Below are 20,692 nucleotides of genomic sequence, written 5' to 3'. Positions count from 1 at the left end.
TTTAAAAAGAATGTAAATACCCTACATAGTAGGCTCCAAATGAGAAGTTAAGAAAGACTCCACTGAAAGACTGTAAGATCTGTGACGCAGCTCTTATTCCTCTCACTTTTCTTATTTGAAGCAATGCTGTCATGACAACATCAACCTGATTTTAATGTGATTTTCCCTCCTGTGACCGCTAAACCGAAACACCTACACTAGGTATGATATTGGGTATTTATTTTACATTAGATCACTCCCCAATGGTGATAGTAAAGGACTTGAATAAGGTTTTAATATTTGACTTTAACCCAGTACTCCAAGCCCTCATTCTTATTTGTTTTATAAAAAAGATATTCAGTACCAGTCATTTATAATATATATTAGAAGTCAATTTATTTTCAACTTTGCTACAAATAGGTATATATGACTTTCCTAAATATTTACAAAGCAATTTCAAAATGACAGTTATGCACGTGTGTAAATTACTAACTTTTTACTTTATACCTATATGAATGTCTAAGGAAGAAAAATATGAAAGGAAAACATCTTAGGGATACTTGAACTAAATAGAAATATTACTTAGCTAGCATCTCACATTTCCCCAATAACCCAAATAATAAACTTTTACTGATTTTGAAAATATTATAAAAAAGACCACTGAACAGAAATCTCATAGTCATTCAGTCAAATAGTTTACCTAAAACTTCTCGTTCACCAGTGTGGTTTAATGCCATCTTGGATAACTGCAACAAGCTGACAACAAGCTTCACCATTATGCCATCTTGTGGGTTATCTAGGAGTAGTTTTGAAAAAATTAAACTATAATGGAGATAACACTTTTCTTTATAATATGGTTATATATTAAAATTATCTGACTAGAAAACTTTTACAAAGTTTTTTGAAAAGGTTTTAAACGATGAGCACTTCAAAAAATATTAAGTGATACCAAAACATATTCTCTGATCACAATGCTTTAAAATTATAAATCAACTGCAAAAATGACCAGGTCATAGAAGAAATAAAAGGTGAGGTCAAAAGATATATAGAGACAAATGAGAATAACAATATGGTGTATCAAAAGTTTTGCGATAATGCAAATTTGGTTAAAAAAAAAAAAAAGGAAGTTTGTATCATTGCAGTCCTATATCAATACAAAACAAAAATTCCAAGTAAACAACCTAACATTGCATATTAAAGAACTACAAAAAGAGAAACAAAAGCAGCCCAAAGTAAGCAGAAGAAAGGAAATAATAAAAATTAGAGCAGAATTCAATAAAATAGAGAACAAAAAGAATATAAAAATTAATGTAACAAAGAGCTGGTTCTTTCAAAGGATTAATAAAATTGACAAACCTCTGGCTATACTCACTAAAGAAAAAAAAAGAAAAGACTCAAATAAAAACAGAAATGAAAGTTACTACAGACATCATAGAAACACACAGGATCATTCAAGATTATTATAAAAAACTGTATGACACAAAATTCAATAACCTAGAAGAAATGCCCCAGTTCCTAGACATAACTAACCTTCCCAGACTGAACCATGAAAAACTGGAAAATCTAAATAGAACAATCAACAGTGAGGAAATTGAAACAACCATCAAAACCTCCTCAAAAGTCAAAAGTCCAGGACCAGATGTCTTCACCAGTGAATTCTATCAAACATTCAAAGAAGCTGGGATACCTATCCTTCTCAAACTCTTCCAAAAATTTGAAGAAGAGGCAATATTTCCTAACACATTTTATGAGGTCAATATAATCCTACTACCAAAATCTGGCAAAGGATAACACACACAAAAACTACAATCCAATATTTCTGATGAATACAGATGGAAAAATCCAAAACAAAATACTAGCAAGTCAAATACAACACTACATTCAAAAAATAATACATCATAATCGGGGGCGGGTGTTCATTCCAGGGGCACATGAATAATTCAACATATGCAAATAAATTAATGAGCTACACCAAATTAACAAAATAAAGGATATAAATCATATGATCTTATCAAAAGATGTAGAAAAAACACCTGACATAATAAAACATCCATTTATGATTATATCACTCAATAAAATGGGTATAGAAAGTACCTCAACATAATAAAGACCTTATATAATAAACCCTCAGCTAATATAATACTCAATGGTAAAAAAGTGAAAGCATTTCCTCTAAGATCAGTAATGAGACAAGGATGTTCACTATCACCACTGTTATTCAGCACATGACTGGAAGTCCTAGTCAGAGAAATCAGGCAAGAGAAAGAAATAAAAGGCATGCAAACTGGGAATGAAAAAGTAAACTTGTCACTTTTTATAGATGACATGATTATTTATATGGAAAACCATAAAGACTCAACCAAAAAAAAACTATTAGAAACAATAAACCAATATTATAAAGTTGTAAGATAGAAAATAAATGCAAAAAAATCCACTGCATTCCTATATACTAACAATGAAATTTCAAAAAAGTGAAAAAAATTCATTTTGCAATTACAAAAGAATAAAATACCTAGAAATAAACTTAACAAAGAATGTTAAGTTTATACTGAAAACTATAAAGCATTATTAAAAGAGACTGAAAAAGACAACAAAATGGAAAGATATTCCACGTTCATGGACTGGAAGAATCAACATACCCAAAGCAATATATAGTTTTAATGCAATCCCCATCAAAACCCAATGTCATTTTTTTAAAGGAATAGAACAGAAAAGAATCAGATTTGTATGAACCCAGAAAATACCCTGAAAAGCTAATGCAATCAGGAGGAAAAAAAGAACAAAGCTGGAGATATCACATGTCCCTGACCTCAAATTGTACTACAAAGAAATAATAATCAAAACAGCATGGTATTGGCAGAAAAACAGACACATGGACCAATGGAACAGACTTGAGAACCCAGAAATAAACCCACATGTATACAGGCAAATAATTTTTCATGAAGGAGCCAAAAACATACAATGGAGAAAAGAAAGCATCTTCAATAAATGGTACTGGGAAAATTGAAAAGCCACATGCAAAAGAATGAAATTAGACTACTGTTTCTCCCCATATAAAAAAATTAACTCAAAATGAATTAAAGACCTAAATATAAAACCTGAAACAATAAATTACATTAAAAAACATAGGTACTAAAGTTATGGACCTTGGTCTTGGAGAAGAATTTAAGAATTGGACCCCAAAAGTAAGGGAAGTAAAAGCAAAAATAAGTGGGATTATATCAAAATAAAAAGCTTCTGCACAGCAAAAAGAAACCATAAATAAAACAAAAAGGTAACCAACTGAATAGGAGAAGATATTTTAAAACAACAGACGTGACAGGGGTTAATATTCAAAATATATAAAGAACTCATACAACTCAACAACAACAAAAAAACAATCTAATTAAAAAGTGGGCAGAGAACCTGAACAGACATTTCTCCCAAGAAAACATACAATGGCCAACAGATACATATGAAAAGATGCTTAACTTCACTAGATATTAGGGAAATGCAAAATAAAAACTACAATGAAATATTGCCTCACCCTATTAGAATGGCCATTATCAACAAGACAAATAATAGCAAGTGTTGGAGAGGCTGTGGAGAAAAAGGAACCATCATTAACTGATGAAGGGAATGTAAACTGGTATGGCCACTATGGAACACAGTATGGAGGCTGCTCTAAAAATTAAGAGTTAACACATGACCCTGCAACCCCTCTTTTGGGTATTTACCAAAAAATTTGACAACATTTATTTGCAAAGATATATGCACCCCTATGTTCACTGTAGCACTTTCTTGGTGACCAAGACATGGAAACAACCAAAGCGCCCCTCGATAGATGATTGGATAAAGATGATGTGGTGCAGATATACAATAAATCACTACTCAGCCATAAGAAAAGATAAAATACTACCATGAATGGGTCCTGAGAATATCACGTTAAGCGAATTAAGTTAGACGGAAAAAGTCAAGAACCATATGATTTCACTCATATGTGAGATATAAAACTGAAAGCAACAAATGAACAAACAAGACAAACTCATAGATACAGACAACAGTATGGTAGTTACCAGAAGGAAAGGGGGTAGGTGATGGGGGTTAGTAAAGGGTAAAGGGGTTGAGTATATGGTGAAAGATTTGACTTTGGGTGTTGGCATACAATACAATATACAGATGATGTATCATAGAAGTATACACTTAAAACCGATATAATTTTATTAACCAATGTCACACAAGTAAATTTAATAAAATAATAAAAAAATAAAATTAAGTAAATGTATTTGAACTTCCCTATGAAATAAAACCATGTAAAAGTGATCAGCAACATTTGGCAGACAGAGAAAAAAAATTTCTTAAGTTGTACAGACAAGTTAATACCTTAGCAAAATCACAAACATAAAAACACAAAAATCATTCAACATTAAACTAGAAGAAACCTTGCGAGTATGTTTGGTTTTTAACCTCTAGCATTCAGTCTAGACCAGCACTGTCAAATAGAACTTTGCTCAATGACGGATATATCCTATAATATGCACTGTCAAATAGAACTTTGCGCAATGATGGATATATCCTATAATCTGCACTGTCCAATGATAGCGACTGAACAAAATGTTACTGCTGGGAACTTGATATGTGCTAGTATAGAGAAAAAACTGAATTTTAAATTTTATAAAGTTTTCATTCATTCCAAACAGCTAGTGGCTATATTAGACAAGGCATGTTTAACCAATAAAATACCTAAGTAAGTGAGAATAAGAAATAAGAGTGTTCATATTTTATATATATGTAGATATAAAAACAAATTAGAAACTCAGAATTCAGATGGTTAAAACCAAAATTACCTTTAAAAAGTACTTTGGATAGCCTGGCTAGCATGGCTCAGTGGCTGAGCATCAACCCATGCACCAAGAGGTCTCTGGTTCAGTACCCGGTCAGGGCACATGCCCAGTTTGTGGGCCAAATCCCCAGTGGGGACATGTAGGAGGTGGCCAATCGATGTTCTCTCTCATTGATGTTTCTATCTCTCTCTCTCTCTCCCCCTTCCTGTCTAAAATCAATAAAGAAAAAATGTTTTTAAAGTACTCAGGATAAGTAGAAATATGAAATTAATGGTCACAGGAAGATAAGAATCAAAACGTAAGTAGAGCCCTGGTTGGTTTGGCTCAACAACTGGAGCGTCAGCCCGCGGACGAGTTTGGTTTCCACTAAGGCATGTACCTTGGTTGCAGTTTGTCCCTGGCCCCGGTTGGGGTTGTGTGAGTGATAACCAGTCGATGTCTCTCTCTCACATCGATGTTTCTCTCCTCTCTTTCCCCCTCTCTTCCTCCCGCTTCCTCCCGGTTGGGGTTGTGTGGGTGGTAACCAGTCGATGTCTCTCTCTCACATCGATGTTTCTCTTCTCTCTTTCCCCCTCTCTTCCTCCCGCTCTATCTAAAGATAAATGCAAAAAATGTCCTTGGGTGAGGATAAAAAAAAAAAACAAGTAGAAAAAGATTCCCCCAAGTACAATAGTATAACCCCAACTCAAATTAAATTAACATTAAAGTATTTTCTTAAGGAAAACAAAGCTAAAAATACATATACATGTGTGTACAAACACACACATATGTACATACACATAACACACATACTTAAATAATGCTTAAAATGAGACAAATTTATTTTATTTAAATAAGTTAGATAAAAAGAAAGAAGTTGGAGCAGCAGGTGGACACAGATTACCTTATATGCCTCGCTCTACAGAATTCATATTTCTTTTAGGCAATATGAGATTAACTTTTTTAAAGCAATAGAATAATAACATTATCATGTTTGCGTTTAGATAAATCATTCTGGCAGGGATGTAGAGGATGGATAAAGTGGGAGTATTTCAAGGTGAGGAGACCATTATGAAGTCTTTTGTGGTTAGATGAGAAATGATGAAGTTCTGAATTAATGATGAGAATCTTAAGTCCATAGCAATTAAACCAAGAGTAAAAATTTATAAAAGATTCTTTTGGAAAGGAATAGGTACAAATAGCCCACAGTCATTAAAATTAGTACCTTGAGATGCTCTCATAAGCTCCATCATCTGATCTTTATGTTTTTCTAGTTGTCTTCGAAGATCCTTCAATCCTTCAAGCCTTGTCAATGGAAGTGCATCATAAACACTTACTGAGAGAAAATGGTTAATTTCCTAAAAAGGAAAGTTAGTTAAAAATGGAACTGCTTTTGACATATATTATGTATAACTGTGATATAAAACTTTTTAAAAAGTTAGTAAGTTCCTTTAACAGGCACTAACTCATCTCATTATTACTATCAAACAAGTTAGAAGTAAATTATTCTATTTCAAATCCTACAATGTTTTAATTTAAATTAAATAGATTTAATAATTTAAATTCTAATAGATTTCCTCATGATAATATAGTTAGAATGTTATAGCAGACTCAATTAGAAAAAAAGCTTAAATTTCGATTTATTTACTACTGTAACTCATTTTAGATCTTAATATACTTACTATATTTTCATATTGATTCAATAGCAAAATAGTGTCTTTTTTTTAAATCGTCACCGGAGCACATTTTTGCATTTATCTTTAGATAGAGAGAGAGGAAGAGAGGGAGAGAGGGAGGAAGAGAAAGAGAAACATCGATGTGAGAGAGACACATCGACTGGTTGCTATTCACACGACCCCAACCCAGGCTGGGGACAAACTGCAACCAAGGTATGTGTCCTTAGCGGGAAACGAACCCTGGTCCCTTCCAACTGCAGGCCGATGCTCTAACCGCTGGGCCAAACCACCCAGGGTCAAAATAGTGTCATTTTAAAATGATAAGATATATAAGAAAAAATATACCTGAACAGAATTTTGAAGTTTATAAAGGTTAAAATTAAAACGATAAACTCTTTAAAAAGTTATCTCAGTTGGGGGTAGGGTAGAGGGATTGAACAAAAGAGAAAGAGAACTAACTCATGGACATGGACAACAGTATGGTGATTATAGGGGTGGAGGGGATGGGTGGAGGTGGTAGAAGACATAGAGGAGATAAAAGGTGATGGAAAAAATAATATAAAATAAGTAAATATTATAAATAAAATAAAAAGTTAACTATCTCTAGCTCAAACATTAAATTGTCCCTCAAAGTATCAGATGGTGCCCTGGTTGGTTTGGCTCGGCAGTTAGAGCATCAGCCGGTAGATAAGAGAGTCCCAGGTTCAGTTCCGGCTAAGGGCATGCACCTCGGTTGCAGTTTGTCCCTGGTCCCAGTTGGGGTTGTGTGGGTGGCAAGCACTCAATGTGTCTCTCTCACATCGATGTTTCTCTCTCTCTCTCTCTTCCTCCCCTCTCTCCCTCCCGCTCTATCTGAAGATAAATGTAAAAACATCCTCAGGTGAGGATAAAAAAAAAAAGTATCAGATGGTAACTTTGAGATACCAGTGGATCTTATGCATATGAAAATCAAGTATATATTATATCACATCTCTTCAATATTTATATTTACCAAGAAATTTTTTTTTAAATCCTCACCTGAGGACATTTTTCCTTTTGTTCAGATATAATGGGAGGGAGAGACAGGAAGAGAGAGAGAGAGAAACATTGACGTGAAAGGGACACATCAAGTGGCTGCCACCCGCACAATCCAACCAGGGCCAGGGACAAACTGCAACCAAGGTACGTGCCCTTAGCGGGAACCGGACCCGGATCTCTCTGGACCACAGGCCAACGCTCTAACCGCTTAGCCAAACAGGCCAGGGCTTACCAAGAAATTTTGACACTGATAATTTTACTGCAATGCAAGAGGATATGTTAAGATTCAGTACTGCCCTGGCCAGTGTGGTTGAGCGTCATCCCATGCACCAAAATGTCGTCAGTTTGATTCCTGGTCAGGACACATGCCTGGGTTGCAGGCTTGATCCCCAGTAGGGGGCATGTAGAAGGCAGCTGATTGATGTTGTACTCTCACATTGATGTTTCTCTCTCCCCCCTCCACTTCTTTCTCTCTCTATAAAAGCAATTAAAAAATCTTATTTTTTAAAATTCCATTTTTTACTTAAGGAAACTGATTTCATGCTATCTTTTTATCATAATTTTTTAAAAATTCAGTTTTTCACATTTAGAGCATTAGTTTTTCAAATGGTACTATTGTCTATTCTAATATAAAATAAGATGATGAAATAATTATTACCTCCAAAAGTGAAAAGGGTCCTCTACTGTATTTGATTTTGTGCTGAGTAACACGCAAATCCTTAAACACAACATGGTCAGGAAAAGGATCTAAACGTTTAATTGTGATATAGAGGTTTTCATTGTCCTTGTTATCTATCACTAAGTATTTCAACAAGTTCAATACCTAAATAAAATTTAAAAAGAAAAAAATAAAAGGGGAGAAATGGCTTAATTATATTTTAAAGTAAAATAACCAAATCCACTGTAATAAATAACAACTCTGCTAACCTTATTTAGATAAAATATTCTAATTATTTCTAAGGAACCCAGCTTTTACAGTTTCTGTACTTTCAAATAATTCAACAAACCATTAACGTGCTTCTAAAGGATGAGCACTAAGGTATAAAAATGTCAATATTGCAGAAACATTTTATAAGTAATATCTCACACACCATCACAGGAGTACAAACTGCAGTCCCTTGTTTTGACTACCTCTACACTTCAGCATAAGAGACAGAAATTATCAATTATTTATTAGATCAAAATTACTAGGTGTCCAGTAATTAAATGATTACAAAAATTAGTTCATTGAGAATGGTTTTCCAACCAATTCTCAAAAAATATTTTCACTAAAATTACAAATTATAGAAAATAAACATGAAACACTCAGCTCCTTCCAGGAATACTTTATATGTGAAATTCAAGTATCATTTTGAAGATGACTTACGAAATTACCTGTTCCTGAACCTCCATCTGATCAGCCACAAGGGGTATAAGTGTACCAACAATAACATGAAGATGATTTTCTAAAGCATCCTTACAGTAAGTTACTGCTGTGCGGCAAACCCGGCTTAATAGGTCACAACAAAGGGAGAAGCTACGTAATGACACATCCATAAAACATGAAGGCCTAATATGGAAAAAAAACAAGAGTTAAATTCTAGGAAACTTCTTTGATATAAACTCATTTGATTGTCATTTTTATTCAACAGCTCTAATTATGATATGGCTTCACATGAAAGTCACTTTCATATCCAATTCCTTAAAGCTAAACAAGAGAGCTAGTGTCAGCAAAATGGCAGAATAAGCAACTCCAATCTCCTGAGAGAAACACTACAAAACAAACAGAGTTTGTTTCTGTTTTGTTTGTCTCTCTCTAAAAAATCAATAAAAAGAAAAATAAAATAAAGAAAAAGGCAACTTAAAAACTGTAGAAAAGCTTTGTGGTGATTTTAATTGCCCCAGAGCCACCCCCTCCTCATCTTGGCCATAGTCATGAAAACTGAATTCCCCAATTCCCAATGTGGAATCCTGGTCCTCAGTTCTGGAGAACACATAGCCTTACTTGCAATTTATTGTGTATGTCTGTTCTACATCTGTCTGAGAGCTACATGAAGGTTAGAAAAGCTGCAAGCATTGCTTGAAAACATTAAGTTAGCCAACAATCACAGCTGATTGAGATCAAGATGATTGTTGACACACAACAGATTGCCTAATGCCTAGAAAGGAAAGTTGGGGAGAGAGTTTCCTTGGAAAATTCGAGCACTAAAAATCACCCATACCTTGAAATTTAGAAAGCCACACAGGTGCCCAGTACAAGATACTTGCTCAAAAATTACCTTTGAAGATCATAAGCTTTCACTTTGGGCTGATACCTAGACTGAGCGCAAGCCTGGCTAAGTGTTGTCAGAAAGTCCTAACAGCCGATCAGCAGAAAGACTACAAAAGGTTTTCTCTCTCTCTTTCTGACTAGAGGTAGTCAAGGAAATCTGTCAAAACACTACCTGAACATAAGTTAAGAACAGTCTTCAGTGACCATGCATACCAAGGAATACATTCTCTGTAAAAACAGCCGAGTAAACTTATGAAGCAAGGGACTATTACAGCCTTCAACAATAACAACAAAAAGTCAAACCCTGGACAAGGGGAAAATTTTATTTCCAATTACGTTATCATAGTAAATTGTCCAGTTTTCAAGAAGAAAACCACAAAACATTAGAAAATTATGAAAGAAATTAGGAAAGTATGGCCCAATGGTAGGAATAAACATACTGACAAAGAGTTACTGAGGAAGTTCAGATAATAGAATGAATAGTCAAGGACTTCAAACAACTGTCTTAAATATGCTGGAAGAGTGTAGAGACCAAGGAAAATGAAAATAGAGTATATCAAAACTTATGGGATGCAAAAAAAGCATGTCGAGAAAATATATGTAGCAGTAAACACATTAAAAAAAGACTTGAAGAACACTATCAAACACTTAAAGAAGAATTAACTCCAATATTTCCCAAACTCTTCCAAGACTAGAAGGGAACTCTTCCTAACTCATTCAATGAGGCCAGAATTTCCAATACCAAAGCCAGATAAAGACTCCACAAAAAATTTATATCCAATATAAATAATATCCAATACCTTTTATGAATATAGATGTAAAACTTCAACAAAATAATAGCAAACAGAATCTAAAGCATATAAAAAAGATTATATATGAAGAGCAAGTAGCTTATCCCAGGACTGCAGGTCCATGTAATACACATTAATGGAAATGAAATTAATTACTGATCACCTCAATAAACACAGAAAAGGCATTTAACAAAATCTAACACACTTTCATGATAAAAACTGAGAAAAACATGAATAGACAGAAACTTCCTCAACATAATAAAGGTAACCTATGAAAACCCACAGGTAACAACATAACCAGTGTTGAAAGACTGAAAGCTTTCCCACTAAGATTAGAAACAAAACAAGGATGCCGATTTTCATCAATGCCAGTCAATATTAACTAACAATTAGACAAGAATAAGAAAAGGCATCCAAATCTGAAAGGAAGAAGTAAAAACATATCACAGATGGCGTGTGCATGTATAATACATAATTCCACAAGAAATCTACTAGCGGTGACAAACTGAGCAAAGTTGCATATAAAAACAGCTGTGTTACTTTTTTTAAAATATGTTTTTACTGATTTCTAGATAGAGAGGAAGGGAGAGGGAGAGAAAGATAGAAATATCGATGAGAGAGAAACATTAATTGACTGCCTCCTGCACGCCTCCTACTGGGGATCGAGCCCACAACCAAGGCATGTGCCCTGACCAAGAATCAAATTTGCGACCTCTTGGTGCATGGGATGATGCTCAATATGTTTCTATACATCAACAATCACAATCCATAAAGAAACTTAAAAGGCAATTCCATTTACAATAGCATCTAAAAGAACTAAATAACTGGAAATAAACTTACCAAGAATATAAAAGACTTGTACACTGAAAACTATAAAGAATGGATGAAAGAAATTTTTAAATGTCCAAATAAATAGAATGACATTCTGTGTTCATGGATTGGAAGACAAATTGTTGACATAGTAAGACTGTCTAAATAAGCACATATTCAATGTGACCATAATTTTCTCACTCTCTTTTACACAAATAAAATAAAACTGCAAGTCATCAAATTCATGTGGAATTGCAAGGAGCCCAAAACAGTCGAAACAATGTTAAAAAAGAACAAAATTGGAGGATTCACACTTCCTGATTTCAAGACTTATTATAAAGCTACAGTAATCAACACAGCATGGTACTAGCATCAGGATAGATCAATGAAATAGAATTGAGAAGCAGGACAAATGCATAGATCAATGGCCAATTGATACTTGACAAGGTGCCAAGTCCATTCAATGAGGAAGAAATAGTCTCTTCAACAAAGACTGCTGAAATTAAATTTCTACATGTATAATAATGAAGTTGAACCCCAAACTCACACCATGCGTAAAACTGAAATTCATCGATGACCTAAATATAAGAGCTCAAACCATAACCATAACACTCTTAGAATAAAACATAGGAGAAAATCTTCATGACCTTGGATTTGGCAATGGAGTCTTAAATATAATACCAAAAGCACATGGAACAAAAGAATAAAGTTGTTAAGTCGAACTTTATAAAATTAAAAACATTAGTACATCAAAAAACAGTTTATACAAGATAGAAGAAAGAAACTACTTGCACATAAAATCCAATATCTAGAATATATTTGCATATCATATATTAGGAGTTCAATATACAGAATATATAAGAATATATAAAGAACTCTTACAGCTCAACAACAAAAAGACAATGCAACTACAAAAAATAGGGTCAAAGAAAAAAAAAATAGGGTCAAGATGACATCATTCGTAAAAGCAGTACTTACATCCTCCCACACCACATCAAAATTACAAATAAACTAGCCCTGGCCAGTGTGGCTCAGTTGGTTGAGTGTTGTCCCATGCACTGAGAGGTCACCAGTTTGATTCCCAGTCAGGGCACATGCCTGAGTTTTGGGCTTGATCCCCAGTGGGGGGCGTGCAGGAGGCAGCTGATCAATGTTTATCTCTCTCTCTCTCAAACCAATAAAAATGCATTTAAAAATAAATTACAACTACAGAACAACCATCATGCAGAACCAAGTCCTACAACTAAGGATATAAAGAAGAAGCCACATCCAGAATGGTAGGAGGGGTGGAGATGTGGAACCAACTGGTCCCAACCCACGTGAGGTGGTTAAAACCCGGGAAGGATACCTTGGCTGCAGAAGAGCAAAAGTCCCTTCCTGGCTGGTTTGGCTCAGCAGTTAGAGCACAAGCCCGAGGACCTGAGAGTCCCAGGTTCGGTTCCCTCTAAGGGCATGTACTTCGGTTGCAGTTTGTCTCCAGCCACGGGTGGGGTCGTGTGGGTAGCAGCCACTCGATGTGTCTTTCTCACACAGAAGTTTCTCTCTCTTCCTCCCACTCTATCTGAAGATACATGCAAAAAATGTCCTCGGGTGAGAATAAACAAAAAAAAAGAAGAGCAAGAGTCCCAGCTGACTCCAGGCTCCCCAGCCCAGTGTTCCAGGGCCAGGAAGCAAAGTCCCCATAACTTCTGGCTGTAAAAACCAGCGAGGATTGTGGCTGAGTGAGATAGAGAGCTTCTGGGGTCCTAGGCAATTCCTCTTAAAGTGTACGCACATGGACTTACTTAGATTCACTTGCTCTGAGATCCAGCACTGGGGCAGCAACTCGAAAGGCACCAGGGACACATGGGGAGAAACGGAATTATCTGGCATCAGTGCCAGAGCTGGAGGGGCAGTTTTCTGTCAAACAGAAATACTGGCAGAGGCCACTGCTCCTTTTCTAACGCCCTCCTGCCCAAGCCAGCAGGTGGGCCCCATATCTGAGTTTCCATAAACCTGGCTATCGCTGATCACCCCACCTTGGAAAATCCCTGAGACCCTGTCCCAAACAAATTTCAGATCCACCCAAGCCATTTCCAGTGGCTTTCCCATACATACAGCCTTTCCTGGCTCGTGATCTGGACTTTCCCTAAAATTTCTAAAACAAGCAGCAGCATCTGGCCTCAGAATGCCCTATACCTCTTGCTATATGGCCCCAAACCTGGCACTAGCAGCAGCTGGTCTTGATGGGTAGCTCGGCCTCTTCTGATCAAGCTTATAAAAAATAGCAACCATTTGCATATCACTTTTAGCTCCTACTGGGTGGCCCTAACAGAACACAAGTGGCAGATGCCCTCGGACTATACCTCCCAGGAGGCCACTCAGCCAGCACACACACGTGACAGCTTCAGACCACGCTGAAGCACCACCCAACCACCTCGACAAACAAGGAACAAACTTAGAGCATACTAGAATACAGCTAAACTGTCCTGCTCCTAGAGGTGAGTCCCTGCACTGATTCTTCACGGTGGTCACAGCCAGTCCTTGCAGCCAATCAGTCTGAGGGTAAGTCCCTCCCACTGATGTGGCAACAGCAATCAATGCTAATTTACAATAGGAGGGTAAATTTTTGTACACAAAGCCCACATGGGGAGGAGACTGCACCTGAAGCACCCAGCTCAAGTGACCAGAGAGCCTGCACTACTGTGTCCTAAAGGATGTCTACTACATAAGGCCATTCAGCCAAGATCAGGAGATGAAGTTCTACCTAATATGTAGAAATAAACACAGGGAAGCTGCCAAAATGAGGCAAAGAAATATATCTCAAATGAAAGAACAGAACAAAACTCTAGAAAAAGATATAAACAGAGTGGAGACAAGGAATCTACTAGATGCAGAGTTCAAAACACTGGTTATAATGATGCTCAATGAACTTAGGGGAAGAGTAGAAGAACTTAGAACTTCAACAAAGAGATAAAAAACAGAAAAACAGAACTATAAACATAGAAAAGAACCAGTCAGAAGAATACATTAACTGAAATAAAGAATAAATTACAAGGAATCAACAATACAGGAGATGGAGCAGAGGATCAAATCAGATATCTGGAAGATAAGAAAGTAGAAAACACCCAATGAGAACAGAAAAAAAGAATAAAAAAAAAATAAGAATACTATTAAAAACCTCTGACACAATCTCAAGCATACCAACATTTGTATCATGATGCCAGAAGGAGAAGAGAGCAAGGAATTCAAATACTATGTGAAAAATAATGATGGAAAACTTCCCTAACCTGGTGAAGAAAATAGACATACAAGTCCAGGAATCATAGAGTTCCAAACAAGATGAACCCAAAGAGGCCCATACCAAAATACAACATAATTAAAATGCAAGAGGTTAATGACAAGGAGATACTCTTAAAAGCAGCAATAGAAAAGCAGTATGTTACCTATATGGGAGATCCCATAAGACTGTCAGCTGATTTCTCAACAGAAACTTTACAGGCCAGAATTGGCAAGAAATATTCAAAGTGATGGAAAGTAAGGACCTACAACCAAGAGTATGCTACCTAGCAACGCTATCATTTAGAATCGAAAGACAGATAAAGAGCTTCCCAGACAAGAAAAAGCTAAAGGAGTTCATCTCCACCAAACCAGTACTACATGAAATGTTAAAGGGTATTGTTTAAGACAAAGAAAAAAAAAGATCCAAAAACTGGGTCACTACCTGAAACTAATATATCAACTGTAATCAAAAAATGATTTAACAAAAAAGATGGTGGAACTTGCATCCTACCATAACCACATCAAAATTACAAACACAGAACGACCATCATTCAGAAGCACCTGAAATCTAGTTGAACGGAAGTTCTATAACTAGAGAAGAGGGTGGAGACTCAAACAAGGGGTTCTAGCCCCACACCAGGCCCCCCGCCCAAGATCCCCGTGCCAGGAAGAGAAGTCCCCATAACTGCTGGCTGTGAAAACCAGTGGAGACTGAGTGAGAAGGGCTGCTGGAATGCCAGGAGTTCCTCCTAAAGGCGCTAGGAACATAACGGGAAGAACTGAATTGTCTGGTTTTAGGGAGAAGATTGAAGGAGCAGCTTTCTCCCATACAGAAATGCTGGCAGAGTACACTGTTCCTTTGCTGAGTGTCCATCAATGTTCCCCCTTCCCCAGGTGATTCCAAGTCCCTAACCCACCCAACTTGTAGCCCTCCCAAGCCACTTCCAGTGGCTTTTCAATACAATGGCCTTTCTTGCATCATGCTATAGATTTTCCTAAAATCTCTCAAAGCTTCACAAACCCCAAACAAGCATATCTGACCTCAGCATGGTCTGTGCCCCTTGCTAACTGGCCCCAGGCCCAGAATCAATTCTATCTGGCTGTTCCTGAGTTACATCCTTTCATAATAAACTCGTAATCTAGTGAGTAAACCGGTTTGTTGAGCCACTCTAGCAAATTACTCAAACACAAGGAAAACAGGGATCATTAGAACCCACAATCTAGAACCAGGTGGTCAGAGGCACAAATGACAACCTAGACTTACCACCGGTGTCTGATTGAGGCTGATGAGTGAAGGAAATCTTGTCAACACCAAGAGCCTTTTAACCTTTGGGATTTGACACTGTCTCTTCAACACTGATTTGAATTTTAAGACACACAGATGGGTCTGGAGAATTGGCCTCAACACACACACACACACACACACACACACACACACACACACTCTGAAATTGGTGACCAGGCCCAGCCAGTGTGGCTCAGTGGTTTGATTCCTGGTCAGGGCACATGCTCAGATTGTGGGCCCAGTCCCCAAGGAGAGTCATGCAGGAGACGGCTAATCCATGTTCTCTCTCATGAATGTTTCTTCTATTTCTCTTTCTCTCTCTCTCAAATCAATAAAGAAAAAGTTAAAAACAAAACAAAACTGGTGACCAAAATTGGTACGGTAACATACATACATATTTCAGGCCATCTAAAATTACAATATTTACTTTAAAATGTTGAAGATTTCTAGAGATAGAGAAGTAGTAATGCAACTTATTTTTTAAAAAAGTAGGTAAAATTCAGGAAACAATAATCTGGCTTCTACCTCTTAGAAGCATATACATTTTCAATTAAGATAACAGGGTACAAAAATACTTTTATCTTGGTCCAAATATATTATTTACCTTTTGTTGATATAGTGAATCAAAGTATAAATAACATCTCGAAGAACAAAGGCCCAAGCTCCTCCTAAGCCAGTTTTTATATCTTTAAGTAATAAACTCACAAAGAGGTGATATATTTTAAGAATTCTGTGCTTTTTATAAACGTTATTTGTCTCAGTGGCTTGCTCACATATGGCTAGAAGAATTTTCTGATAGGAATCCTAGAAAATAAAGACACATTTTAGTAAAAACTTGTCAATAGCATATACTCATTTAATAAATATATTTTTTATTCAAAATAAAATTACAGAATTTAGTTCTGTGTCTGATATCAAATGCAAAACATTACATTAAGAAAATTACTATCTTAACCTGGCCATTTTGGCTCAGCAGTTGCAGTGTCAGCCCACAAACTGAAGAGTCGAAGGTTCAATTCCAGTCAGGGGCCTTGGTTGCAGTTCGGTCCCTGGCCCTGATCGGGGTCGTGCAGGAGGCAACTGGTAGATGCGTCTCTCCCACATCGATGGTTTTTTCTCTCTCTCCCTCTCACTTTGTCTGATATTAAATGGAAAAATATATCCTCAGGTGAGGATTTAAAAAAAAAACAAACTTTACTATCTTTTTTTTTTTGGTACATGCCCTTAGAAGGAACCAAACCCGGGACTCTCTGGTCCACAGGCCAATGCTCCAACCGCTGAGCCAAACCGACCAGGGCGAAACTTGACTATTATAAACATAAAAATACTATTGTCAACCCATAATTTTCATAAACTAATTAAATAGCATGTTTTTAAAAATTCCAAGTCAATATACAATTAAATGTCACACAAAATATTCAGCCTTCATATGTCACATATTTCTATTAACACAAGTAATATACCAAGATCTGGACTTGAAAATCATGTTTTTCTTCTTTATTCAGATGAATTTTCCATTTGATTACTTTTTTCTCTTTACAATGTGTGTATACAGATTATATAGCTGAAAAATAAGAAATTTTTCTTTTCGGTTACTATACTACCAATGTATACTTACAGGGCTTTTGGAAAGAATTTCTAAAATGCTTTTAAACTTGGTTTTATGGCAATTGCTGATATAGGCAAATGTTGCTTTAATCACATGCGATGGAAAATGAGGTGGATTAGGAGCAGGATCCAAATCCCTAAGAGTTATAGAAAGGAAAAGTCATCATTGTCAGAACAAAATTATCAAGAAAAAACAGATTTGTTTGACAGACCAGTGAAATTCCAGAATAAAAATTTGGATTATATTAACTTCAAATTTAAAAATTATTTCTCTACTGAAAAACTAGACTTTTAATAAAATGACATGCATCAGATTATCTAAATACCTTTACTTTCTACGACTTAATCAGTTTTTAAATGATCTGCTTAAAACATATTTATGAAGTTAATGGCACAAAGGAGCCTTCCTGTCACTACACCTCAGGTCTGAATTAAAGCTCTTTTTTTTTCCCCTCACCCAAGGACGTTTTTGCACTTATCTTCAGATAGAGTGGGAGGGAAAGAGGAAGGGGGAGAGAGAGAGAGAAACATCAATGTGAGAGAGACACATTGAGTAGTTGCCACCCACACGCCAACTGGGGTCGGGGACAAACTGCAACCGAGGTACATCCCCTTAGCGGAAACGAACCCAGGTCTCTCTGGTCCATAGGCTGACGCTCTAATTGCTGAGCCAAACAGGCCAGGACTGAATTAAAGCTCTTTAAGACACAGTAATCAAACACTATCTATATCAAATGAAATTATATATATGTAAGTACTTTGGCAGATGTTATTATTATTTCATATAACTAGCACTGCAGGGCATACCAAAAAAGTAAAGGATATTTTCCAGCAGTTTATAGTCAAGCTGGGAAAATAACATTTACGTACAACCAAGTGGGTTTACACATCCGAATTAAATTGTAGTACAATAAGATTCTAATAGCTAAGAAAGATGATAAAGGCAAAGTGATCTACATACATAAGGCATAGATACGGAGAAGGGAACATAAAATAAAGTATCATGAGGAAGAAAATTTTGAGAGACAGCCAGTGACACAATGCTCAAATATTACAGAAAGATTGAGGAAAAAAGGTCACTAAATTTGCAAACAAGAGAGTCAATTAGAAAGAACAGTTACTGTGGAGAGCTACAGTAGAAATAGGTAATTATTTCAGTTCAAAGGAAGTTATTATTATTATTTTTAATCCTCATTCATCTTCAGATAGAGTGAGGGAGGAGAGTGAGACAGACAAACATTGTTGTGAGAGAACACATCTACTGGCTGCCGCCCACGTGATCGCAACCAGGGCTGGGGATGAACAGCAAACAAGGTACATGCCCTTGACCGAAATCGAACCCAAGACTCATTGGTCAGTGGGCTGATGCTCTAATGGCTAAGCCAAACCAGTCAGGGCCAAAGGAAGTTATTCTTTTTTTTTTAATCCTTACCCGGGGACATTTTTGCATTTATCTTCAGATAGAGCGGGAAAGAGGGAGGAAAGGAGAGAGAGAAACATCAATGTGAGAAAGACACATCGACTGGTTACCACTCACATGACCCCAAGCGGGACCAGGGACAAACTGCAACTGAGGTACATGCCCTTAACGGGAACCAAACCCAGGTCCTTCTGGTCCGTAGGCTGACATTCTAATCTAACCGCTGAGCCAAACTGACCAGGGCAATTATTTTTAAAGAAATAATTTAAAAGCAGAGCATGTGCCTAAAAACTGAAATAGACATTTGAAGGTGTCAGCCAATATACTTGTAAATAAACTTCTGAAATTAGTAAGTTTAAAACACCCATACCCTGAGAAGTCACAGAGGTCAGTGCTTTGGCTGGCATCAGCAGCTGCAGGTTCATGTAATGTCATCAGTAATTCCACCACAATCTCTGGTAAATTATTAACGAATAAATGATCGATCTGCAAGAAAATAAAATTAAAATGTTTAAGTTTTTATGTCTGTGACCTTTAAGGTAAGCTCAAGGGGCTCACGTTATTGCCTCAATTCCACAATTATTTAGTGATCACAGAAGGAAATAGCCAACTTATATAAACTGAGAGGAAAGTAAAGAAACCACACCATACAAAACTCCCTTAATTTGATCCTTTAATTTTTTTTTTTGTTGTTAAGTACCAATTTGTACTTCTTAACTCCATCATCTCTTTTACCCAGTCTCCCAACCTCCTCCCCTCTAGCAACCACCAATCTGCTCTCTGGGTCTATGAGTCTGTTTCAAGTTGGTTTGCTCATCAGATTCCATATATAAATGAAATATGGTATTTGTCTTTAAACCATAATTTGGTTTACAGAATTTTTTTTTTTTTAATCCTCACCCGAGGATATTTTTTATTTATCTTCAGATAGAGTGGGAGGGAGAGAGAAACATCGATGTGAGGGGCACATCAACTGGTTGCCTCCTGGACAACCCTGACCAGGGCTGGGGACGAACAGCAACCGAGGTACGTGCCCTTGGCTGGAATCAAACATGCAACTCATTGGTCTGCCGGCCAATGCTCTACCACTAAGCCAAACTAACCATGGCTGACCCTTAAATTTTAAAGAATCGCTTATCATTTTGATTGAAAAACACTTCAGGCCTAACATTAAATTGCTCAACCTAATCATTCCCCTGCCAGCTAATTCCCCACTGATCAGCACTGTTCCTCAACTTGCATTTTACTCTTATTTGGGAATGCTATTTCACTTAGGAAACTTTTAACTTCTCAGTGACTGGATCATCTCTTTGATCCTTGTATGACTTCTCCCTTAACTGATATCTCAGATTTTAAAGCTAGTTGCTATCTACATCCTGTCACCAACAACAGACTAAATCCAACAGAAGCAGACTCTTTGTCACTCACTTCCTGCTACAATAGCCTCACAAAGAGCATAAATTTTCTAAATATAAAGAATGGGCCTGCTACATTACACCTCAGCCATATGAATGAAACTGTGTGAAAATCTTAAAGATGAATTTATTAGCTCTCCAAATAAAGAATTACAGTGCTCTAAAGAGCAAATGGCTGATTTACTTGATGCATAAAGAGGTTTGGAAACACTTTCTAATAACAGAAATATTTTTTAACGTGACAAGATACCTAATGTAAAAATCCTAGCCATGCCCAGCTGGTGTGGCTCAGTGGATTGAGCGTCATCCCATGGACCAAGAGGTCCAGGTTCGTTTGATTCCAGGTCAGGGCACATGCCCAGCTTCATCCCCCAGTA

The 20,692-nt window shown here is 36.6% G+C and overlaps 1 protein-coding gene across 16 annotated transcripts in view; it reads right to left on the bottom strand.

Moving 5' to 3' along the window:
* Positions 1-20,692, bottom strand: part of ATM (ATM serine/threonine kinase) — a 160,403-nt gene that overhangs the window by 77,743 nt on the left and 61,968 nt on the right. For 13 of the 16 annotated variants that reach the window (XR_004959326.1, XR_004959324.1, XR_004959325.1 and 10 more), the window contains 7 exons: positions 19,271-19,386; positions 17,491-17,617; positions 16,477-16,676; positions 8,849-9,023; positions 8,133-8,297; positions 6,007-6,139; positions 680-775 (listed from right to left, as the gene is read on the bottom strand). Coding sequence is in view for 12 of the 16 variants with exons in the window: in XM_036260009.1 (XP_036115902.1) it covers positions 680-775; positions 6,007-6,139; positions 8,133-8,297; positions 8,849-9,023; positions 16,477-16,676; positions 17,491-17,617; positions 19,271-19,386 (1,012 nt within the window). In the remaining 4 variants the exon portion in view is untranslated. Of the gene's footprint in view, positions 1-679; positions 776-6,006; positions 6,140-8,132; positions 8,298-8,840; positions 9,024-16,476; positions 16,677-17,490; positions 17,618-19,270; positions 19,387-20,692 lie in introns of those variants that run through there. The other 3 variants (XM_036260002.1, XM_036260010.1, XR_004959327.1) reach the window with 3 other exon arrangements.

Source organism: Molossus molossus, unplaced genomic scaffold (genome assembly GCF_014108415.1).
Source record: "Molossus molossus isolate mMolMol1 unplaced genomic scaffold, mMolMol1.p scaffold_m16_p_13, whole genome shotgun sequence".
Lineage (NCBI taxonomy): Eukaryota > Metazoa > Chordata > Mammalia > Chiroptera > Molossidae > Molossus > Molossus molossus.
The sequence above is the reverse complement of the archived record's forward strand: the minus strand, read 5'-3'. Positions and strand labels throughout refer to the sequence as shown.